Below are 23910 nucleotides of genomic sequence, written 5' to 3'. Positions count from 1 at the left end.
CAGCATCCAGCTCCAGAGCAGGCACTGGCCTCGGCACCCCATGGTGCTTCCTCAGCGACAGGGATGGCTGCAGCTTTCCCTGTCCCAGGGGAGCTACGCCACAGGGTGGCTCCGTGGGTGAGCACACCCCCAGGTGGGGGGGACCTGGACACCACGTGCCCTGCCTGGGGCACTGGCGGCTCCGTGTCTCACAGCCTGCCACAGAGGTGGGGGCATCCTAGTCCTGGTGACGCGCTGATGCTGGGGGACACCCACTTTGCCACGGGAGGTTTTAAGGCCCTTTCCCAGGGTGACCTTATGGTTGACACCCCAAAGGTTGGGGTCTCCAGCCCTCAGGGAGCACCTGATGGGCTACAAAGTCACATGGCCCAAAGGCTCTGGGGTGGCAAGCGGGGACAGGGGTCCCCAGTTCTTTTGGGAGGGGTGGGTCAGTCCTGGACCCTGCACCCCTCACCCACCCCCCATTTGCTGCCGGGTCCCTGCCATGCTTGGCCACACGGCCAATAACCCCTGGCAGCCGTTGGCTGGCCGCCAAGGAGGAAGAAGGAAGGAACAGCTTCCCACCGCCGCCTCGGGGTCCCACATGTGAACCCTGCCCCAGCCCCCCCGGCACTGCCCACGGCCCTGCGTGCGGGGTTATCTGTGCCATCTCAGCAACACCCACGCAAGCCTGGCTGGGGTGGGAGGTGTTGCTCCTACCTGGGCAGCAGGGCCAGGCATTGTGCTGGGTTGCAGGTCACCTTCCACCAGGGACAGAGGCCAGGTGCACCCGGCCGTGCAAAGGGACCCAGCTGAGGCCACTGCAGGAAACACACGTTTGCTTCTTCATGGGACCCAGCCCAGCTCTGGAATCCTTTAAGGCCAGGAAATTGTGGGGTTTTTTTCTCCTCGCTTCACTGACGGCCATCCCACCTGGCTGTCATGCCACGGTAGCTGCACTTTAGACGGGGAAACTGAGGCACAGAGAGTCCAAAGCACCTATGCATGGCTGTGCCCACAGCAGCACCAACAAACCTCCCCCACCCCAGGCTCAAGGAGGGCCAGGGGACCAGAGAGGAGCAGACATGGGTGCATAGGGCACACAGGTGATGTGGCCCAGTACCACCAGCCATGGGGAAGAACTCACGGCCATGCTGAGGCAGCCCCTCCTGCCGGGTGACTCAACACGCCTGGCAGGGTCTCTCCTCTGAAGCCACCAACTCTGGAGCAGATGGCATCCTCGGGACAAGGTGCCACCAATGCCCGCGGACCTGGTGGGTTTGGGCACTGAGGTCCTCCTCAACCTGCACAGAAAGCCCTTCCTGATGCTGCAAGGCGGCACCTCAGGGAACCCAGCTAAGGGGTTCCGACACCCGCTTGCAGGGGGGTTAGCACCACTACCTGGCCTGGGACCCCACGGGGGCCAGCCACCCCCCCAGCACCTGGCTCCGGCTGCGCGGTGGCATCTGGTTGCACAACGCCCCTCGCGTGGGTGGGGGCGCGAGGCAGGTCCCGCCGCTCCCTGCCCAGGCATGAGTCAGGCAGTGGCCAGGAGCCCAGTCCCGCGGGGCAAGGGGGGGCCCTGCCACGGGGGCGCCGCCACCAGCAAGCGCTGAACGCTCAGGAGGGGGCAAAACTGTCCCCAGCCTTCAAGCTTTGGGCCTGGGGTAGGACAGCACGTGACTAACTCCAGCAGACCTGGATGGAGAGACCTTTGCACCCCAAAATGGCCTGGGAGCCATCACCGGGGGTGTCTAGGGATGTCTAGAGGTGTCGGTGTCATACAGCTCTCTGGGGATCCCCGGCGCCTGCTGGGCACCAGAGCACACAGGCATCCCCCTCCTGGGCATCCTGCACCTGGGCACCATCCCTGGGCAGGTCCCGCCGGTGACAGTCCTGGCTGCTGGCAGGGAGGAACTGGCACCCATAGAGACATGGCCTGTCACTGCGCGTTGGCAGGGATGAACCTGGGAGATGGCCACAGGCATCCTCCTCTGCTCCATAGAATATTTTTTATATATATATATATAATATATATTAAAATTACATTTCTCTTTACAAAAACAATTCAACAAGGGGCCAGGGGACAGAGCCCAGTGCCGAAGCCAGGGTGCAGACACCCCCACAAGCCTGGGGTGCTGGTTAGGCTCCCTTATGGGGTGTCCCCATCCCCTGAGCAGGGGCTCAGTCCAGAGTCCAGCAGCAGGTTGCGTGGATGGGGGTGGGCACCAACAGGGTGGCCCCATGGTGAGATACCTGCTCCGGATCCAGCACAAATCGCCTTGTCTCTGCTGTCACCGCCTGTAAGGAGAAGAGAGGACATGAGCTCAGAGGGGTGATGGTGCCAGCTGGCCAAGAGCAGCATGGCATGGAGACACCCCCGCCCCCCGCAATAAAACCTCTGCCCCTACTTCTGGCGGGCGGTGCTGTAGGGATCAAGGAGGTGGGAGCTGGCCTGAGCCAGGTTCCAGTCGAACATCTCCAGCACCCGGTGGCACTCCACTCGAGACTTCAGCCCCAGGCAGAAGAGCTGCTCCACCTGCAAGGGGAGAGGGCAAGTGAGGGGGATGACAGGGGTGCTACACGTCTTGCGGGAGCCAAGGTGGGAGGACAGGGGTGTGTGGTACCTTCAGGTACTGGATGGCCCGTTGGACGCTCCAGCCGTGGTTCTGCAGGGCTGCCTGGCACTCCTCGGTGGTCACACCATGCACCGTGTCCTGCACCTGGGGGGAGCTTGTGGTCAGTGCCTGCCCCCACCTCTGGGCAGGGAGGAGCCTGTGGCTGGAGTAAGGGGGCACTAAGGCTGCCCCCAACCCTGGCTCTGTTCCTGGGGAGCACTGTCAGCATGGAGCTGGGACCATCCACAACCCTGGGATCTTCAGCCTCTCCTAGGCTTGTGTGCAGACTCCTGGCCACCACAGACCCAGCCCAGAGAGCCCAGGAGGACAGCAGTGACAGCCACCTTCCTCCACCCCTCCCGAAGGCCGTGGGTAGGGTGAATTTGTGTTGAAGGGGTAATTCTGGAGTTGTAGTGACACTTAGGTTCCCCAGCACATCTAGGGACCCCTTGCAGCTAATCCCCCGGGGTTGAACTTCAGGAAACAGAGGCACAGAGTGGGGCTGGCTCTTGCGCAAGCAAGGCCATCGTGTCCCCTCTTGCTCACAGATGCCACTTACCAGCCGGATCTTGTCGGCAGGGCGGCAGCCATCCGGCCCATCATAGACGATCTTCTGGAGGCTGCAGGAGGCTTTCACTAGGCACTTGGGCCCAGGGTTGCTGTTGTTGGAGGAGAAGTTGGCCTTGCAGTCTGGCGGCGGCTGCTGTACCATGGGACGGACAGTGGCTGTGGTGACCAGGCGGGATGCTGGCACCTCCTCAGGGCTTTTGGCCTCCTTGAAAAACTTCTCGTACTTGTCCAGGTAGGCAGGGCGCTCAGGCAGCAGGTAGTAGTGGGTGCTGCTGACCTTCTGCCCATCCTTCACGATGGGCAGGATGCAGGGTCCCTTGGAGCAGTCCTTGCCCTGTGCCTGGATGACCTTGGGGGTGGCATACTTGGGGTCAAGGGCGAAGCTCTGTGTGGTGGGCATGGGCTTCCCTGGCGAGGTGGAGAGGCAGGAACAGAGGGCGGCACGTTGCTGGGGGGAGCCCACCTGCAGGGCCATGGGGCTGGGTGTCCGGGAGGTGGGCTGTGACAGTGGGTCCCGTGGGGGAATCTGGGGCGGCCGGTCTTCCTCGCCCCCCGAAGCTGGGGAAAGCTCCCCCGACCAGCGCCCAGGCTCATTGCGGCGTAGGGGCCGGGGTGGGATGGGGACACGGGGTGGGATTTGGGGCTTGTCATCGGTGGGGACAGCCAGTCCCAGCGGGACATTGAGCCTCTTCATGCACTCCTGCTGCAGCTCCTCAAAGAGCTCGGTGGTCTGCGTCATGCTGGGCTGTTTGGTCTCCTTGGGGGGCAGGAACAGGTTGTCCTCCAGCACTGGTCCCCGCTCGCTCTCATCCACAAAGCCATAGTTGGTCTTGCCCCGCCGGCTTGGGGGGCTGGTGATGGAGCAGACTTCAAAATCATCCTCGTCCTGTGCCACGTCATCATAGGCAGGTGGTGGAGGTAAAGGGCGGGCATCCCAGTCCACCACCGGTGTGGGGTGGAGGGGCCGGGGTAGCGCCCGTGTGGGGCTCTGTGGTGGGGTCTTGTCCAGTAGGGAGAAGGCCTCCATGGCCAGCTTGGCCAATGATGGGGCTGTCAGCTCCCCCACTGGCGAGGGGCTACCTTGGGGCACTTCCTCCCCAAAATCGATGAGAGTCACCTCTCCGCCTGTTGGCCCCTCGCTTGCCAGCCGGCCAGGTTGCCGCTCGCCCACCTTGGTGCCTGGTACCCGTGCCGATGGCTTGGCCGGTCGCAGACCCTTCCCTGTGCCTGGCTTCTTCAGGCAGAGCTTCCGGAGACCCCCCGGCAAACCCTCTTCCTCCTCACTGACAGGGTCGTAGCAGGGCTCTAAGGGGAGACAGAGAGGAATGGTGAGGGTCCGGGACCCATCCCTGGGGTGCAAAGAAGGGCATCTACATCCCCAAGCCCCCAGATCACCCCATAGCTTCAGCCACCTTTGCTCCCCCCCTGGGCACCGCAATGGACACCAGGGCGGGGGCCAGGGGGCTGCAGGGTGGGAAAGGGCAGGGTACCCCAGGCTGGCCACCCTGCTCCACATTTGTGTCCCCACCACAGATGCCATCACCCATAGGTGCACAGCAGTACCCCAGGGGCAGAGGGGACAGAAGGAGCTAAGAAAGAAAAGAAGGGGGGCACAAAAGAGGGAGAGCAGCACCTCAAAGAGCCCAACTTACTGGTGAGCAGGACGGCAGGCTGAGGCGGGCGCGGAGGTGGTTGCCCTGCAGAAGAGAGAGCCCGAGAGGAGGGGAGACACAGGGTGAGCGCGTGGAGCAAGTGGCAGCCAGAGTGCTTATTAGCAGGGTGCATGCTTCGTCGTGTCCCCTGTCACCAGTGGGGTGTGGGAAGGATGTGGTGGGCAGCCCCGCCAAGGGAAAATTGCAGGTTTAGAGGGGCTGCTGCACACACCCAGCCCCTACGCTCCCTCCCTGTGGCAGCTCCGCTAAGGTCCCCTGTACTGGGAAGCCCAGCTGTAAGACGCTGGGAGGGGACAAGGGACCCAGATGAAGGGCAGCAGGGCAGAGTCCAGCCAGGCAGACCCATGGGCCACCCAGGCTGCTGGCAGTGGCATATAGCCAGGTGACAACGTGCCCTGTCACCCCAGCTCCCCTGGGCTGCAAAAAGCAAGCGGCAGCAGAGAGACAGAAAGGAGAAGGTCCAGCCCATCACCCTGGCACCAGGGCACAGACATGGGGGCTTCATGCAGCCGATGGCCAGGGGGAATGGGAAAAGCCGCTCACTTTTAGCCCTGCCTGGAAGCTGTGTGGGTCTGGCAGCACTTGGGTCCACACCTAAAATGTCAGGAGGGTCCATGGGATTTCCCAGGTAGAGCCTGTGGGAAGAGAGAAGAGCACCTGGGGGTCAGTGGGGGCCCTGCACCCTGTCCCTTGGAACACCCCACAGCCCCTCCACCACACACCATGCCCCAGTCAGGACCACTGGGGCACCACACCCCAGAGGCTTTCAGTGCTGCGGCACAGAGCCTGGTGCCGTCCTGGTCCTGGTGTCACCCATCCCTCTCTGGCTCCACGCGCGTGACGCACCGTACCCAGGGGATCGCAAGCAGGGTGCCATGCCCAGGGCACTGGCGCAGGGTGCGGTGCCTGGGACACACCCCCAGCACTGGGGTGCTGCGGCACGATGCTGTGCCCAGGGCACGGCGCCCCAGTATGGCACGCCGGTGGGGTGCCGGGAGGCCCGGGCGAGCCACCGCAAGCCAGGCACGGTGAGGCAGGGAGCCGGCGGGAGCCGGTGCAGCCCGAAGGCCTGGGCGTGTGCCGGGCTCGGTGTTCTCGGCGGCCCGGGCAGCACGTACCCAGCGCCTGTGCCCACGCAGCGGGGCGCGGGGAGGCCTGCCGGGGCACGAGCCAGGTCCGCGCGCATGGCGCCTCCGTTCAGCCCTCCGGGGGCTGCCGGCACAGCCCATGGCACAGGGTGTCGTGATGGGGTCAGCCTGGGACCGAGGGCACCGGCAGCGGGATGCCGAACAGCAGTGGGGATCACGATCCCAGGGGACGTGCTGAGCTCAGCACAGGAGCTGGCTCTTCCCAGCAGGAGCTTTCCAGGCTTTGAAATCCTATCCTGCCCCCCACACACAGCCCTCCCACGGCCCCCCAGCTCAGCGCTGGCAGGCACCCCCCATGCCCTCTGCCCTGCGCCAAGGCACCCCTGCCCACTGTCCCCCTGCACCCAGCACCCACGCTGGGCATGGCCAGTCCCACCTGGCAGGGGGGCATGGGCACCTGACCCCCCACCATCACAGACCAACCGGAATGTCCCCTGGTGCAGCCGGAAGGAGGTGGAGGGAAGAATTTTCGTCGATTTTTTTTCATTTTTTGCTTTTTAGAAGTCATGCTGTTAAAAGCGTGGGGCTGGGCTGCACCCCCACCCCGCTGCTTCCCTCCACGCAGGTGCTGAAAGGCGCGTGTTTAGCAGCCCTGTGACACTCCAAAAGCGTTGGGGTAACATGGCCACCTCCGGAGCAGTGCCTAAAGGTGTTTCCCCACCCTGGGACAGCCACGAGGGGCTGCAGGGCTAGGAAAAGGGGCTCCTCCCTGGGACAGCCCCCCACAAACACAGCAGCCCCCCATGTCCCTGACCCTATTAGTAAGGAGAGGCGAGGGAGTTAGTCCAGCCGCAGGAACCCTACCCGGAGCCACCATCCCCAGTACAGCAGGAGGGAAGAGATGCTTCACAAGCCGGGGGGGCAGTGGGGGGGGATCAAGCTGTGCCTCGCTGCCATGCCCGGCGAGCAGCAGGGAAGGCAGGGATCAGGCAGGGAATGCAGAGAAGACAAAAAGTTTCTTACTCATCAATTTTATCGGGAAACCCCCAGCAGTGCTGCGGGTTGGTGTCTCCATGGCCTGTGTGGATGAAGCTGTTTTTAAGCGGCTGGCTGATGTCGTGGGCCGACAGCCCTGCCACCGAGGTCACCGTGTTTCGGGGGAACTGGCCCACTTTTAGGGTCCGCTTATTCTGACCCCGCCACCAGTAATTCTCGGCCCTAAGGAATAAAAAGGACCTCGTTACTGATGAGGGGATGGCAGAGGGACACTCACCTGTCCCAGTGACAGGGGAGGAGGCGAGGTGACTCATTCAAGTCCATGCAGGCAAGGTGGTGGCACAAGGGGGAAGGGAACCCAGGCACTCAGGATCCCAGCCCCGTGACAGCAGCATGCTCTGCCTCCCACCCAGCATGGCCCCTGCATCAGGTGGTGCTGGGGATGTGGGTGGTGGGGAACAAAGCTCCCCACTTGTGCCCAGAAAGATGTGCCTCTTCCTTCCCTCAGCGGCCCCAAACTATGCAGGAGCCTTGGGGTGATGCCTTCACCGAGCTGCTCACCACTAGTCCCCCTGCATCACACGCAGCCAAGGACGGCACAGGGGACACACCTGGGGGTCCCACGATGAACCCTCAAGTATCCCAGTCCCATGGGGGAAACTGCCGGGGGGGACAGGGGACTGTGGGGTCTCCCTCGCTCTCTTCCTACATTATTGGTGAGCCCCATGCAGGCTGGTGTGGGCAGGGGGAGATGGGCAGGCAGCGGGACTCAGGCTGTGAAACCTCCTGGAGGCACCCGAGTGGGCCAGGCCACCTTGGGGTGCTGGTCCCCAGTGTGCCGCAGGAGCCGTTCAGGAGCTGCCTGTTTCAGGATGCAGCCACCTCTGGGGCAGGGGAGGCACGGGGTGGTCACCTAGCCCAGGAGAACTGGCGTGGGGGGTGGGGGGGGATAGGGAAGGTAGGGGCCAGGGGAGGACACCCCAAGCTGTGCCCCCCACCCAACATCGTGCCAAACGACTGCGGGGGGGTGTGTGTGCTGTGACCCTAACCCACCCTCCTCGCTGTCTGCCAGGGCCCTGCTGCCCACGGGCAGGGCAGGGGGTGGCGGGCGGTGTGCGGTGCCAGCCCGGCGAGGCTGGCACGGGCCCGACGGTTTCCTGGAGTCACCTGTGAGTCACCCCCGGCCACCAGCTCAGCCCTTTTCCTGTTTACCTTTCCCGCTCGCCGCCAGCCAGCCGCCTTACTCAGCACCGGGACCCCTCGGCGAGAGGGCGGCAGAGCCCAGCCGGTATCGGGCACCCCCCTCACCCCGACGGGACCGGGGGTGGCACGGCTCTCCGCCCCGGGAGGTCCCCTCCGCTCGCCCTCCCGGCACGGCTGCATCCCGCCACAGGGATGCTGTGGCCGGGCCGGCCCCTCCGCTCCCCGCCTCGTCCCACCGGCTCCGGGTTCGGACCCCCGGCACAAACCCGCTCCGGCCCTGCCCCAGCCCCCCCCCGCGGCCGGCTGGGTCCCCGGGGGGGACTTCCAGGTAGGTCGCTGCTCCTGCCCACACACACGTACGCACGCCCGGCGCCCGCCGAACGACAGGCAGGGGCTTGAAAAGGGGTGGGGGGTGTTTACGGTGCCCCGGGCGGCCTCGGCGGGGCCGGATGCGGCCCCCTGGAGGAGCCCCCCGCACCCCCCCCTCCCGGCCCGGGCATCCCCGCCGGCAGCGCGGTGGGGGGCAGCCGCCCGCAGGGAAACTGAGGCACGGGGAGGGGGCTCCCCTACGGAAGCAACCGGCAGCCGCTGGGGCTCCTGCCACCGCTCTCGGCTGCAGAGCCCACCCCGTCGGCCCGGACCCTGCACCCCCAAAACGTGCCGATCAGAGCCCACCGGGGACCGGCGTCCCCCGGGGAAACTGAGGCAGGGGAGGCTGCGCCCCGGCTCCACCGCGCTCCCGGCCCTCCCCGACCCGTCGGCATCCCTCAGCGCGGCCACGGTCCCCCGTCCCCACGCTCCGCGGTTCACCTGGGGCCGGCGGCGGGGCGGGGGGCCGCGGGAGCGGGACCCCCGACCCGGCCGTGATGCGGCGGCGGGGACGATGCAGGCGCTCTGGCGCGTCCGCGCCGCCCTCCGCCGCTCCCTCCCTCCCTCCTTTCCCTCCCTCCGCCGACGCCGCTTCCCTTCCCCTCCCCTCCCCTCCCTGCAATTAAACCGCCAGACCCTGGGCAAGAGTCATCCCTGGCGGCGGCCGCGGAGAAAGCCGGTCCCTGCAGACACACAAATCCGGCCTGATTCACCCCGGGCCGTGACTAACCGCGGGGAGCCGGCCCGCGGCGGGGAGGGGCAGGACGGAGCCTCTCTCCTCACCCCCCGGGGCCGGTGGGGCCGGCCTCCCTTGCGCCAGCAGGGCAAAGGGACGCTGAGCTCCCCTGGGGGGGTCCTCGCTGTCCCCAAGCCGGATATGTGGGAACAACGAAGGTCCCCCCAGTCCGCAGGTGCCCCAGGGCTGTGGAGGGGGGGTGGCCGTGCCCTGGGGTGGGTGGCAGTGACAGAGGAGCGAAGCCCATGGCAGCACAGGGGGTTACTGTGGCACCGAGCCCCACAGTGCCTCTCCCAGCCATGACAGCTGCGCGTCCCCAGGTGCTGGTGGCACATCCCCACCGCCATCACTGGGCAGCACCCCTGGGGTGCGCTTCCCCAGGGCAAAGCCACAGGCACAGCGGGGTGAGTCGGGGGGACAGACAGTGTGGGCTGTGACCCCCGCACCCTGGTGGCCCCGTGGTACTGTGGTGCCTGGGGGATTGCACACCCCCCAGGGGAGCCAGGGCACTCTGCCTGCCCGCAGCGTACACAGCCGGGTGTGCTGGAAGGGGCAGAGCCCCCCCCGCATGCCATCAGCTGCTCCCCACAGCTCTGCCAGTGCCGACAGTCTCCCCCTTCCTGGGGTCCCTTGTCCCCAATGAGGCTGGCAGTCCTGAAGCTGCCAGCTGGTCTGTGCTTTGCCATGCAATACCTGCTGCCCCCCACCCGGCCATGCGGTAGCTGCCCTCCCACCCTGTGCAATACCTGCCCTCGATGACAGTGATGATGTCGTTCATCTGGATGTGCAGCTTGTCAGGCTCCTCAAAGTCCTGCAGCGCCCTCATGTCAGTGGGTTGGGCCTGGGGGGAGAGGGGGGGTGAGGACAGGGGACACAGCCCCCTGCGTACATCCCTGCCCTGTTCTGAGGCCAGGCCCAACCCCACACAGGGCAGGGGAGTGCCAAAAATAGGCAAGAGACAGTATCACCACTCCCAGCCCCTCCTCAGCTGTGACATCTCTGGGATGGGCGAGGGCAAGGTGGCACTCAGGGTCCTCCCGATGACATGACCACACCACCAGCTGCCACCTCCCAGCCTGCAGGGCTGCCTGACCTGAGCCCCCCAGCATCACCTCCTGCCTTGGTGATACCCTTAACCCTGCCCATGCCTGAGCAGAGCCGGTGGAGAAGGCTGCCAGGGCTCCTGTCCCCCGGACCCCACCTCACCCACCTCCACCAAGAAGTCCCGCAGAGCCACAAAGGTGGGTCGGTCCTCGGGCTTGTGTGCCCAGCACTGCAACATGACATTGTAGATATCCTGGGGACAGTCCTCAGGCCGTGGCAGCCGCTCACCCTCCTTGTCTATCTTGTGCAGGATCTGTGGGGCAACGGGTGCTGTCAGGGGGTCCCAGGTCCCCCCCCAGCACTACCAGGGTGAGGGGGGTGGGGGGCAGGTCCCTGCTGTGCACCCACCTGGCTGCCGTTGAGGCCGATCCAAGGCTCCTGCCCGTAGGTGAACATCTCCCAGAGGGTCACCCCAAACATCCAGGTGTCGCTGGCATGGGAGAAGGTGCGTGTCTTCAGGCTCTCAGGAGCACACCTGTGCAGAGAAGGACATGAACATCAGAAGGTCGTGGGTGCTGCACCCCCAGGTCCCCCTCCCTCCCCACAGCTCACCAGGCAAAGGGGACTTTGCGATGTTCCTGCATCACGTAGTGGTCATCATTTTTGGGCAGGGCCCGCATCAGCCCAAAGTCCCCAATCTTGACCAGCTCGTTGGAGGCCAGCAGGATGTTGCGTGCGGCCAGGTCACGGTGGATGAAGCGCTTGGACTCCAGGTAGGCCATGCCCTTGGCCACCTGGATGGCATACTGGCAGAGGGTGGAGATGAGGAAATGACCCTGGTTCTTCCGCAGGCGGTCCAGAAGGGAGCCCAGCGGGGCCAGCTCTGTCACCTGGGCCACGGGGAGGGGACAGCAGGTCGGTCAGGCTAGGGGCTGTCCAGCCTTCTTGTGGCCCACTGAGGATGCCAGTGGGAGGACTCCAGGTACAGACCCAGCCTGACTTTGGTAACCCCACCACACGGGACCCCACCACAGGGCAGTATCGAGGTCAGCCCCGTCCCCCCACACTCACCATCTTCATGGGGTGGGAGAGCACCACGCCATAGAGGCGGATGAGGTTCCTGTGGTCCAGGGAGTGCATGGCGTTCACCTCCCGGATGAAGTCGTCCAGTGCCTCTGGCTGGCTCAGCACATCCGTCTTGAGGCACTTCACTGCCACATTCAGCTACGGCCAAAAGTGGGGATGAGCCCCAAAGCATCTTCCCCCTACTGCAAGATGGTCCCACTGCCCCCCCCTCACCATGAGCAGCCCCTCACCGTCTTGCCAGCAGGCGTGCACCACTCGCCGCGACGCACAACACCAAAGGAGCCATCACCCAGCTTCTCGAAGAGTGAGAGGTCCCGCTCCCGCACAAGGCAGGTGAGGGAGTGCTGGCCCCCAGCTTCGGGGGGTGGTGGTGTGGGGGGCTTGCGGAAGGTGCTCTGGGGCTGGGGCTGCAGCTCCGACTCAGGGCGCTTCCCGCTGAACACCTGTGGACACAGAGCAGGTGAGACCTGGGTGCAGAGATGCCCCAAGCCCTTGGGTCTGAGAGGGAGCAGTGCTGGGACCACCCCCTGCCTAGGTTGTACACTCTGGAAACTAATGATGACCGCTCCCCGGTGATGACCCAGGGCAGGCTGGCTGCTGGAGCAGGCTCTGCTCCTCCAGCTGCTTGCACGCTGAGCTGCGATCTGTGTGGAGGGAAGGGGCTGTGCCTCTCACAGCAGCCCCGGCAAACCGGGCCGGTAGCTGGAGGGCCCTGGGCACTCCTTGGCCAGGCTTCGGCCACATGATGTGTCCCAGCACAAAGCCATGAGAAATCTCCAGCTTGGGCCGAGTGTGGTGGCATACCCCTGCAGTGACATGGGCCTTGCAATATGCACTGCTGCCACTGTCAGCCCAGAGGGGACAGAGATGGGCTTTTCCCCCAGCCAGGACAGATGATGTGCCCCATGGGACATGGGTCCATCCCAGCCTCAGCAGCCAGGACCCGTGTGGGGTGTGCAGAGCTGGGCTGGCACATGGCTGGGCTGGGAGGTGGCATTTCTGTGCCCAGTGCGAGGCTGAGTAGCCTTCTACTAAAAGTCTGTCTCATCCCTGTCCCAGCCCAGATGAGTCACACAGGGGAGAGGCCATGACCCAGTGCCCAGCTGGCAAGCACCCTGCTCATTTTTGGGGTGCAAGGTGTCGGGTGGTGCCAGCAGCACAAGCTCTGGATGGGACCGCATCAGGGGCATATGTAAGCATCCCAAGGTCCCCTGCCCCAGTCACACAGGCTGCAAGCACAAGATTGTGCCCCCTTGCTGCAAGGCAGGGGTGGGCAGTGGGCTGGGCAGTGCTGCTGCCCACAGAGCTCGCTGGGGCAAGATGCACAGGCTCTGTGGCTTGTTAACTGCAAACGAGCTGCCTGGCAAAGAGGCAAAAAACATGAGAGGAATGAAGTTCCCAGGTGCCGTGGTGGCAGGGCTATCCTTCGCTGGGAAGTGACCCAGGACCCTGTGGGGGACTGGGGTACATGCTGGCAGGGTCATGCCACAGGCAGGGTATGCATGGCAGGGGCTTCTGCCCATCTCCCTGCCAACCCCCAGGGACCAGTGGCGCGAGGAGAGCCAGGCACTGGGGAAGAACACGAGGACAGGTCCAGCTTCTCCCGCCTGCCTCCGTTTCCCTGCCACACCTGCCCTTCTCCCATCCCTACCTTGCTCATCCAGGATTTCCGCTTGCACATGGCCTTCCTTCGCTTCACCGCCTCCCACAGCCGCCGCTGGCCTGCAGGACACAGGGACGCAGTGACTGTCACTGACCCAGCATTGAGTTGTAATCCCCTCCAGCCCCATGGACCGCATGCTCCTCTGGGGTCCCCAAAAGATGCTGTGCAGCCAGCCTGGGATATGGGGGGAGGTTTGGGGGGGGACATACGCACCAGGGCGTCCCATGCCGATCTTCTCCAGATCCTCATTTTTGACGTACTCGAAGTGGGAGAGGCGGGTGACATTGAGCTCATCCCGGATGCGCAGAAAGTACTGCTGCAGCTGCAGCTCGGTGAGCAGCTCCAGCAGCCAGTCCGTGCCCTCCTCCGCCTGCATGCTACAGCTCAGCCTCTGCTGGGACACCACAACAGGTTAGGGGGTGACCCTGCCCCACTCTGCTCTGCCCCATCCCCTCTTGGGGACTCATTTGGAGGGGCTAAGAACCAAGGCTGGGGTACAGCCTTGGTAGGGTATGAGGGATGCTAGCAGGACTCCTCTTCTGAGCCTGTCCCCAGCTCCCCAGGGGCACTGGCAGAGGCACCCACCCCATCAGCAGGACCCCCAAGGACAGGCAGGGACCCCTGCTCTACCCTATCATGCCCACAGAAACAGCAACCCACCCCTCTGCTCCAGCACAGGCTGTCCCCAGACAGTGGTGCCAGGGACACAGTAGGTGGCAGAGCCTCAGGATGGATGTACCCAGCAGCTGCCCCCAGCTGAGGGGCAACCCATGCCTGGCCCCATGCCTGCCAGCTGGAGGGGTCGACTGGCAAGGGGACAGCTGTCCCCAGCAGGGATAGCCAGCCACCTTGGCACTGCCATTCAGCCCCTGGCATCCCTGCACACCTGACTGGGCTGCAGCACAGACCCATGGTGGGGCAGGTCCCCTCTGCCACAGCTGGTGGTGGCATCCCAGCAGGCAGCCACATGGTGGGGGCAGACAGGGACATCAGGGCCTCTGGGGGGTCCTAGTGCCCCAGGGCTGAGGCACAGGGCACCCCAGCGCTGCTGGTGGCACCCCCCTAGCCATGCCAGGGCACGAGGAGGGAGGGGATGGGGCCGGGTCTCATCTGCTGACCCACATGCCCCTCCTAAATGTCCCCCGCTGCTCCCCATCCTTGCTGTTCCAGCTCTCCCCGTTCTTTCATCACCACCTTTCTGGGAAGGGGCATGGCTCTGCCTCCCGCTGCTGAGAGCCAGAGGGGAGGTGGGACCCCCATCCCGGCCCCACAACACAGCAGCTCCCTCCATCCTCTCCTCTCCCCTGGGAGACGACACGGCCCCCCGGCATCTTCGCCCCCCGTGCTTGGCTCCCTCGGCTGCGTCACCGCAATTACAGCCCTCGGCACTGGGCTAAAAATACGGCGGGTGCGGCAAGCAGCTGGGCACGGGGGCGCACGGGGGCACGCCGGGGCATGCGGGGCGAAAGCAGCCGCCAGCCTTCGGCATGTGGCCGGGGACAGCCGGTCCCCCGCCCGCAGGCAATGGGGACAGGGCCGGTGACCGCCAGCGCAGGGTCTGCCCGGGGCGGGGGTCAGCACTTACTCGGTAGAGGCGGAAGCGGGTGAGGAAGGGGAAGGATCGGTGCAAAGCCTGGAAGCGTCGCATCCTGCCTGGCTGCCCGCCGCCGGCCCCTGGCACCGCCGATGTCCCTTCCCTGGCGCCGACGTCCCACAGCAGAGCCCGCTCAGCGCAGCTGGGGTACCCGCGGCCCCATCATCTGGGCTACAGAGACGCCCCCCGGGCTCGGCCACCCCATCTATCCCTCCGGAGCGGGCAGGGGGGCTCGGGGCGTCCGCGGCCGGACGCGGGCTGTGGCTCTCCCCCTCCTTCCGTCCGGCTCTCGATCCTCCCGGCCGGCCCTCCCCTTCCCCAACGCAACGGGGCCGGGGCTGGGGGGTGGCAGCAGGCAGGACTGGGGGTCACCTCCCTGGCAGGAGCCGCTTCCCAGGGACCCCCGGCCGGCCGCGGGGCTCGGTCCCGGCCGCTGCCTGCGCGGCGCTCCCCGGGAGGGTTATTTTCGGCCGGGGCTGGGACGCGCGCCCAGGGGGCCGGGCTCCCATCAATGTGCCGCTTTCTCCCTTGTTCGGCGGGCGCCCGTGCCGGCAGCTGGGAGCCTGGACCCCCGCTCCCATTTCCATGGAAACTCGCCCCGGCTTTGGGAAATGCTCCCGGGCCTCAGTTTCCCCCCAGGAAGCGGGGAGGGAGGGAGGAAGAGGAGACATCCGGCTCTCCGCTCCCCCACCGAGGCCACAGGCACGACGCCAGGGCCATGGGCACTGCGGGGGGAGCCGCTGGCTTGGCAAGCACAGCCGCTGCCCAGCTGCCAGCCCCCACGGGGCTGTGCCGTGGGGTGCCACCAGCACCCTGGGGCTTGCCCCCCTTCCCTGGCGGGGCTAGCATCCAAGCCCAGCCCCGCCGCCTGCCTGCGGGCTCCCCAGGGAGAACAGCTGGCTGCACCGGCGCGCACAGCATGAGAGGACAGACCCACGGCAACCTCGGCTGCAGCCCCCGCCTGCCTGGCTCCCCCAGACCATGCCCATCGCTCCGCCGGCGAGGTGGGAGCCAGGAGAGGGTTAAATGCATCCCCAGGCACAGAGGAACCTCCACTGTGGCTTCCACTGCCGAGGGATCCCAGCTGGCACCCGGCAGCACAGGCACCCAGCACAACAAGCCCATTGACTGGGGACACCCGGGCACGGTGCCCTCGGCACCAACCTCTGCCACGTGCCAGCTCCCCCCTCCCCAGCTCAGGGGAGGCCAGGGATGTGGGGGGTTCCCTGCCCTCCAACGGTGCATCACCTGGTGATGGCACCCGCTGGGACCAGCGCGCTGCTCCCTGTGCCCCAGCCTGCCTGCTGCACACCTGAACCCCAGGTGAGGCTGCCCAGTTCAGTGCCCACACTGGGAGTACTGGTCTCCAAAAGGGAGTGGGGGAACCCAGCCTTGCCCACTGTGCTAAGGGAGGTTCTGTGCCTCAGTTTCCCTCTCTGCAATAGACCCATGGACACAGGGGATGATGCTGCAACCTTGGCTCTGAAGCGGGCAAGCCAACGAGTCCTGCCAACAAACCCCCATCCTGGGCAGGGTCACAGACACCTGTCCAGCCCCCATGATCTGACAGATGGCAGAGGCCTCCAGCACAGCTGCCGCTCAACCCTCTGTGCCCTGCACACGCGCCACGTCATGCACACCCACCCCTGCAGCCCCAGGGATGCACCCTACGTGCAGCGCACCCAGGCTCACATATGGGTGGTGACGACTCTCACGTGCACCCCAGGACCACACAGGCACAACCCTCGGCACCCCGCGTGCCTCCCGCCACCTGCACAACCGCAGCCGCCCCCCCACGCACGCGTCACTTCCATGTACCCCCCCCAGCTACCGCCCTGCCCAGCCGCACGTGCGCCAACACACCGGCACCGCTGCACAGCCAGCGGCAGCACACCGGTCTGCTCCCCCGCCTCCGCCTGATGCACACCTGGAGCTGTCTGCACCCCCACATGCCCACGGGTGCCTGCCCTCGGTGTGGCACACTCCTCACCTCCATGCTTGCCTGGCATCACGCACAGTCACGAACACCTACCTGAGCTGGCACACAAGTGGCCAACCCCCCCCCCCCCAATTATTCCTGCCCACAGTAACACCCCAACACCTGCCCCACAGCCCGAGGCAGCTGCACCCTCCACATGCACCTATGTGCTCCCTAGCACCCCCACACAAAGCCTGACACCCCCCACTCTGTGACAGCCCCATATGGGGACAACAGCCTGTGGGATTACCAGTTGGATGCAGTGCTGTGGCCAAGGAACAGCATCCTGTACTGGGCACTGTGCTCCCCCTGCCACCTCCCCGAGCTTTGCCAGGCTCAGCTGAGCTGCGCTGCCGCACACCACTCCCCCGTGCCTCAGTTTCCCCAATAAGCAGCAGCAGGCAACCCCTTTCCCATGGGTCAGGACGGGAGCACAGCCAGGCAGGGGGGTGCCATTCCCATGCCACCCCGGATGCTGCGAGGTACCACAAATGCCAGAGAGGCAAGATGCCATGCAGGGACTCCCCCATGCCAGCTGCTGACACATGCCCCACAGCAGGACCCTGCCCCTCTTGGGCAGCCGGCTGGCCCCCCACTTGTTCCCGCCGCTTCCCCCTAACACTGACCCGCCGGCATGGCATGCCCGGGGCGATGTCCTGCCCGGGGGATGGCATGGGGTGCCCGCTGCCCAGCCGCAGGGCCCGCTGCCCGGTGCTGTCTGAGAAGCTGTGGGGCAGGGGGCCAAGCATCTCCTCCTCCTCCTCGGCGCTGCTCAGGCGCTGGTAGTCGCATCTCTCACCCATGGCCGGGGCGGCGGCAGTGGCTGCGGCACAGTGGCGAGCGGGGGGCTCTGCAGAGACGCCTGCGCCTGCCTGGGGGTGGCGAGGGCTGGAGCCGGGCTTGGGATCACATGGCAGAAAGTTGCTGCAGTTCCGGAAAACAGCAAGAGGGTGAAGGTGACCGTGACAGTGATGGAGGGGAGGGGGGGAATGGATGGAGGGATGCAGAGGAGACAGAGAAAAAAGAAGGGGGGGCAGCCCCTTGAGCGCCCATCCTCACCCCGATCCCAGCCTGGGATCACTGTCTTCCTGCCGGCTCGGCAGCCCAACTGTCCGGCTGCTGTCCCTGTTCCGGCACTCGAGCAGAGAGGTGGTGGCATCACTGCCAGCGCCGGCACTGTGCTGGCAGCCCCTTTCTCCCCACACCCCGGCACGATGCAGCCCACCAGTGGGGATGCGGTGCAGGCAGCTGGGTGGAGGAGCGGGGAGCATCATCAGCAGCCAGGGCCGTGGCAAGCAGGGCAGGTGAGGAGGCAGCCTACTGGGCACCTGCAGAGGGATGGGGGGTGGCTCTGGGGCGGGTAGCATCCCCAGCATCCCTCCCGCTTCCCTGCGCCAGCGGAGGGGGATGGGATGCGCTGGGAAGATGGCTGCTCTGCAGCGACCCGACAGCAGTGGCGCAAGCATGGCAGGGCTGGGAGAGCAGCCAGGCCCCATCGGGCACTGCCAGGATGGGGACCTGGGGGGCATGCCAGGACGACTACTCACTCCCAGGATCAATCCCCTCTCCGCACCCCCTCGCAAGGAGCTGGGGGTCTCCTAGACCTCCGCCAGGCACTGCATTGGGCACAGTTCCCAGCAGTGGCAGGTGGCACTGGGAAGCCTCCCCCTAGATGGGGAACCTCCCACCTGCACATGGGGACTGGCCCATACCCCAACACTGCCCCGCCACGGCGCCCCTCGGAGCCCCCTGGGCCAGAGCTGCAACTGGGGGCGGGGGGGGGGGCGGGGGGGGGGTGTCTGCAGCCCCCCCTAGACCCCTAGGACCTGCCTGTCCTTTGGGGCCTGGCACAGCCCCAGGGACAATTTGCTTCTCATGCCAACACCACGGGGCACAACAACCCATCCCGACCCCTAGAATTGCTCCCACAACCCCCACCCCTTCCCCTACCCCCCCAGCCCCATAGACCCTGGTGTAGCCAGACGAGTGACACCAGGCTGTCACCGTGCTAGGGCAGGGGGCACGAGCCCACTGCACCCCCCCAGAGAAACACCCCCAATCCCGGGGGGGGGGACCGGGAGGGGGCAGCCCCTCGGTAGCTCCTCCTGCCATACCACAGAGGTGAGCTCAGCCGCAGAGCCGAGGCAGGCGAGCCCGCGGCGTGGGAGCAGCCAGCCGCCCCTGCGTGCGGCCCGCCGGCGTCACCGCGCTGGCACGCCACAGGCCGGTGACTGATGCACGTGCTATGCCACCTTCCCTCCGGCCCTGGCTGCCCCGAAACCCTCACCAGCCTGCCCAGTGAGAGCGATGCTGTGGGGTCCCCAAGCAGAGAGGGGACAGCCCCTGTCCTCACAGCCCTGGGCATGGATTCCGGTCACACACCCCCCACGCATCGGGTCCTCCTGACCTGCCCATGCTCAGCTGAAACCCAAACGACGAGGTCCCCCGCAAGCAGACAGATGGCATAGTGCCATGTCATCCCTGACCCAGCTGCCTGCAATTCCCACCCCGGGGGGCTCCCACCACAATGACAGCTGCCAGATGGGGCATGCTGTCCCCAGCCCCCCCCAGGGTGGTGACAGTCACACTGACCACAGGTTATCCCTCCCCTCCCTAGGGACACCAGACCTCCCCAGCCCGCTGGGACACCACGCTTGACCCTGCACCCCTTCCAGCATCCCTGGGGACCAGGGCCACAGCATCCCCAGTGCCCTGCACCCACCCTCCACGCCTCCACCCCCACAGAAGACCCTGGGAAGTGGTGGGTCTCGAAAACAAGCTCCCACAGGGGACAGGGTCTCCCACTCACCTCTGGCACATCACCTTGCTCGCTGTGACAGCCAGCTTGCCACCTTCCTGGTGGCCCTGTCACCTGGAAGTGATCTCACCAGCTGCAACGGCAGCAGGGCGGCTGCGGTGGCACCCCAGGCTGGCTCACTCAGCCCTGGCGGAGCCCCGGGGGCGGCCCCAAATTGCGGTGACACACTCCCCGGCGCAGGCGTGTGGGCACACACATCATGCACATACCCACGCATACAAACACACGCTGCTCTCACCAGAGGTGGGGCTGCCGGCTGCATCCTGCCCACCCCCAGGGATGCTGCTGCCACCCGGCTCCCCGGGAACCGTCCCCAGCCCCTTGCTGGGTTGTGCCACCCCCACATCCCCGCTGCAGGACCCCATACCGGCGGGTGTTTCATCTCCCTCGGTGCTGGCACCTGATGCTGCTTGCTGGGCTGGCTCAGGCAAGCAAGAGGTCTTGGGGGGCCAGCACGGAGGGCTGGCGAGCCCCGCGGTGGGGGTGGCCGGGGAGGCCGGGGTGCCAGGTTCCCCTCCGTTGCCATCTCTGGGCTCCCAGAGCCTGGCCCCATGGCCCAATCCTGCTCGCTGGCACGGACCGTCCCCTGCTCTGAGCCCCTGCCTGCAGCAGTAGCCACCTGGGCAGAAGAGATGCAGGCGGGCGAGGGCCCCTGCACGCCTCCAGAGCCCGGCGCAACCCCAATCCCCTCCGTAAGCCTCTTTCCTCCACTAAATCCCCTCTGCAGGTCGAGCCAGGGCAGGCTGAGCCCGCCTTGCGCCTCCCAACTCCCCAGCGCAGGCAGGGGACAGGCAGGAATTACTGACCCTGCAGCTGATGCCCACCTCAGCCCTGAGCTCTCCCATCAAGGCGGGGACATGGTGTGGTGTTTTGGGGGACAAGCAGGGAAAGCAACACCCCCTCAGCACCCACAGCAGCCTTCCCACGTTGCCTGCCCTGGGCTCCGTGCCCACAGGCAGTGCCAGGGAGGGGGAGAGGACAGCAGGCCTGGCGTCACTGAGCCTTGGCATCACAGAGCTTGGGTGTCAATGCACCCAAGGATGCTGCCCTGGTGGGGACACTGCCGCAGTGCTTGCCACCCCCCTGCCTCGTCTCACCTGGGGGTCCCTCAGCAGTGTCAGCCCCAACGTCACAGCAAGCTGGGCAGTGTGTGAGGGGGCACGACGTCAGGGCTTAGCCATGGGGCAGGCAGGGCTGTGGTGACACCAGCTGTGGGGTCCCCCTGCGGTGAAGCAGGAAGGAGAGGTCAGGATGGGACCTCCGGCGCAGCACCCCCAGTCTGCCCACCCCTCCAGACTCCCTGGGGGGTAAGGGGTGGGAACATCTCCCCAAACTCAGGGCCAGCCCTGCCCTGCCCAGGCAGCTGAACAAGCCTTTGTGGAGCTGCACCCCCAGCCCTGGGACATGGGTGGGCTTTGCCCCCAGGTCCTGCCAGGGAAGGGGGGCACTAGCAAATGCTCTGAGCCCTGGGTCCAGCCAGCCCCTCTGCCCTAAGGGTGCTGCCAGTGGCACCCCCATCTCTACACCCCTGCAGGACATGCCACTGGGGTAGGCTGCAGCTGGCATGAAATGAGTTTGCCTGGTCTCAGGACAGATGGGCACAAAGCCACGTCCATGCCTCAGCATCTCCCCTCTGTGCTGGGACTCCGGGACGTGGGGGGCTGAAGGCTAAACCCCCGAGTTCCCCAGCACCAGAGCTGAGCAGCACCCTGGCCAGACCATCCAGCATCTGCTAGTCATTAGCACTAATTAACGGCCTAATTAGCCAGGCTGCGGCGTGGGCAGTGGCCCCCCAGGGCTGCTCAGCAGAGGGCTGGAGCAAGACTTTCTCCTTACAGCTTTCCTGCCCCAGCAGGGGCTGGGGGGGGGGCAGAGCCCCCTCCTGCCCCCCCCCCCCCAAGCCATATGAGTGGGTAATGCCCCTGGGATGCTTTGCCCCAGGCAGCTGCCATCCCTCGTGGACACAACTGGAGTCAAAACCCCGGTGCTCCAGGGGCAGGATGAGGCCTCTTGCAGAGAAACTGAGGCACAGAGCAAGGTCTGGTCTGCAGGGTGGCAGGGACAGGGGTCAGCTACAAGCCCACAGCAGTTCCTGGTCCTGTGGGAGCTGCTCCTCTGCCCAGGAAGGCCTGTTGGGACAGCAGGCTAGCAGATGCCTGAGGAGGAGGAGGAGGGGAAGCATCGCCAGCCCCCCACCATACCCACAATACCCGCAGGCAGGGCTGGCCCACACCCTGCGCTAACGAATACCGGGCTAATGAGGCCCCAGTAGCTCCAGGGGTTGGTAACAGGTTGCACAGCCTGCACGGCCCCCACCCCTCACCCCTGGGCCCTGGCACGCCAGGATGGGGGCGCAGACGCTGCTTCTGCCCAGCTCCCTGCACGGAGCAGTGGCCTCAGGGCTGACAGCGGGACCAGGGCTTGCACCCTCAGCACTTGGGGTCCATCCTGGACCCCCTCCCTCAAGACAGGCCTGACAGCACAGACCTGCTCAGACACACCCCTCTGGGCAGGTCCTGGTTTTAGGAGAGTTTGCAAAGCCCGGTACTGCAAAACTGTGTTGGAGAGCTTTGCTCTGAGCCAGCTCAGCAAAGGGCTGAGTAAAGGAGGGATGCGTAGGCCCCCAGAACATGCAGCACCCCACAAGAAGGAACCCACCTTGTGGGATGCCAGAGTCCAGCGGTGCTGGGGCACCCCAGGGAACACTGCGCCAAGGCGGCCCCAGGGAGGCGAGTGCGTGGGGAAGCGCAGGAGCCAGGCTCTGCCCCAGCCTGCCCTGCCCAGACAGCCCAGCCCGGCACGGCCTCCAGCCCCTGGCTGGCAGCGGCTCCGTGGGCAGAGACGCTGCAAACCCCCTCCCCAGCTGCTGCTTGCAGAGCAGGTCAGGGGTCTGACTGTGCCGGGAAAGGTCGAGCAGGGTCCTCCTGGTGAGGTGGGATCCTCACCTGGGCTGTCAGCACCACCTTACCAGGTTTAACTTAAAGGTTTTATTAAAGAAAGCAAAACAAAGACCAAAAAGTACCCAAAGGGTCCTGAGCATTTGGAGAAAAACCTGCGGCAATGTGGTGGGATGCAGCCACGGTGCCGCCCGCTGAGCTCCCCGCACCTCAGCTGCTCTGGGTTTCAGCAGCAGCACAACACCCCGAGGCGCGGGGCTGGCCGCAGAGGACAAGGATGCTCTGTTCAGCCCTAGCTCCCACGAGCCTGGGGAAGAGGAAGCAGAGCAAAGCCGCCCTTCCTCCAGGAAGAAAACAAACCTTCCCCCAGCTTCTGCTGCCGTTTGGGAGGGTTCAAGGGCACTGGGCACCCACTCGCACCAGCTCTGCCCTGGCAGGCCCGAGCACAGTGGCCGGGTGTGTGACCTGCTGGCACTCAGCGGCCCTGCGGCACTTGGGCACGATGGCAGCACCAGCAGAGCCCACAGCGCTGCAGGGCACGGTGCCAGCAGCGCCCAGCAAGGCGCAGAGGGCAGACGCCACCCCGGCAGCGCTGCAGTGCCAAGGCCCAAACCCGCCCCCCCCGACCCTCGCATCTCCCCCCAGCAAGGGGTCGCGCCTCGCTCCTTACCTCCGTGCTCACCGCCACTGCATCCTGCGCCGGGTTTGCAGCGTCACCGCAGGGAGAGGACAGGCACGGTGGCTCCCGGGACAGCCGGCATGCCAGGCAGGATGTGCCCGCCTGCCCGCCGGGGCGGGGTGCGCCGCTCGACGCCGGCGGCGGCCGGGACGCAGGTGGGGTCCCCCGCGGGGCAGCGGGCACCGGGTGCTGGCGACGGCCTCACACCCGGGCAGCCCTGCGGCGGCTCTGCCGGGGCGCCGGGGTCCGTGCGCCGGGGCTGCTGCCGGGGCGCTCCTGCTCCCCCGGGTAGAGCTCGCCCTCCTCCTGCACCCCGCCCCGGGCCTCCCCCTCCTCCTGCCGGCCCCGCCGCACCCACCAGCGGGCGCGGGCTGGGGGGCTCGCCTCCCGCCGCCCCCCGCCCCGCTCCTGCTGTGCCCGCCGGCTCAGGCCCTGCTCCTGCCCCGCTTTGGGGCCGTGCTCCTGCACCCCCCGCACCGCGCCCCGCGCCCGCCGCGGCGGCAGCGCCCCGGGGCTGCCCAACGCTTCCCCCGCCGCCCCCTCCCCCGCGCCCCGCGCCCGCCGCCGCGCCCGGGCCGGCCCCCGCTCCCGGGGCCGCCGCGGCTCCGCGCCCGGCTTGGGGCTGCCGACGGCGGTCACCGGCCCCGGCCGCTCGCCCCACTCCTGCAGGCCCGTCCGCTCCCCCAGCGGCACCCAGTGCCACCGGCCCGGGCCGCCGCCACCCCCCGGCCTCCCGCCGCCTCCCGGCTCCCCGCCGCCGGCGGCCACCAGCTCCTGGCCGCGGGGCAGCGCCCCCAGCCCCGCCTCCTGCACCCCCCGGGAGAAGCCCCCCTCTTCCTGCACCCCCGGGGCCACCCCGCCACCCTCCGGCACCGCCGGGCTCAGCCCCCCGCCTTCCGGCGCCCCCGGGGCTCCGCTC

The 23910-nt window shown here is 66.5% G+C and overlaps 1 protein-coding gene across 10 annotated transcripts; it reads right to left on the bottom strand.

The window, feature by feature from the left end:
• Positions 1-1972: 1972 nt before the first annotated feature.
• On the bottom strand, positions 1973-23440 carry TNK2 (tyrosine kinase non receptor 2). Of its 10 annotated transcripts, none has more exons than XM_055723153.1 (17): positions 22983-23440; positions 20513-20637; positions 13239-13416; positions 13014-13084; positions 11593-11805; positions 11348-11500; positions 10889-11166; positions 10685-10811; positions 10443-10589; positions 9979-10073; positions 6952-7146; positions 5384-5475; positions 4820-4864; positions 3157-4472; positions 2607-2702; positions 2391-2518; positions 1973-2280 (listed from the first exon to the last, which is right to left on the bottom strand). In XM_055723153.1, the coding sequence occupies exons 3-17, from the start codon at positions 13399-13401 to the stop codon at positions 2274-2276; spliced, it is 3126 nt and encodes a 1041-aa protein (XP_055579128.1). In that variant the 5' UTR covers positions 13402-13416; positions 20513-20637; positions 22983-23440; the 3' UTR covers positions 1973-2273. The 10 variants fall into 10 exon arrangements, with proteins under 10 accessions (XP_055579128.1, XP_055579123.1, XP_055579131.1 ...); XM_055723148.1 differs by lacking the exons at positions 20513-20637; positions 22983-23440 and adding exons at positions 17224-17521; positions 17657-18494; XM_055723156.1 differs by lacking the exon at positions 20513-20637 and having other exon boundaries at positions 13239-13419.
• Positions 23441-23910: the final 470 nt, after the last annotated feature.

This window comes from Falco cherrug, chromosome 11 (genome assembly GCF_023634085.1).
Source record: "Falco cherrug isolate bFalChe1 chromosome 11, bFalChe1.pri, whole genome shotgun sequence".
In the NCBI taxonomy this organism is placed as follows: Eukaryota; Metazoa; Chordata; class Aves; order Falconiformes; family Falconidae; genus Falco; species Falco cherrug.
The sequence above is the reverse complement of the archived record's forward strand: the minus strand, read 5'-3'. Positions and strand labels throughout refer to the sequence as shown.

Excerpts from the sequence above, each read along its gene's own strand:
- TNK2 (XM_055723148.1), bottom strand. The coding sequence starts at position 18,126 with ATGCCCCCCAGGTCCCCATCCTGGCAGTGCCCGATGGGGCCTGGCTGC. Across the intron at positions 11,806-13,013 it reads GGAAATCCTGGATGAGCAAG|GTGTTCAGCGGGAAGCGCCC; the intron begins GTAGGGATGGGA and ends CTGTGTCCACAG. Across the intron at positions 4,865-5,383 it reads GCTTCCAGGCAGGGCTAAAA|GGCAACCACCTCCGCGCCCG; the intron begins GTGAGCGGCTTT and ends TCTCTTCTGCAG.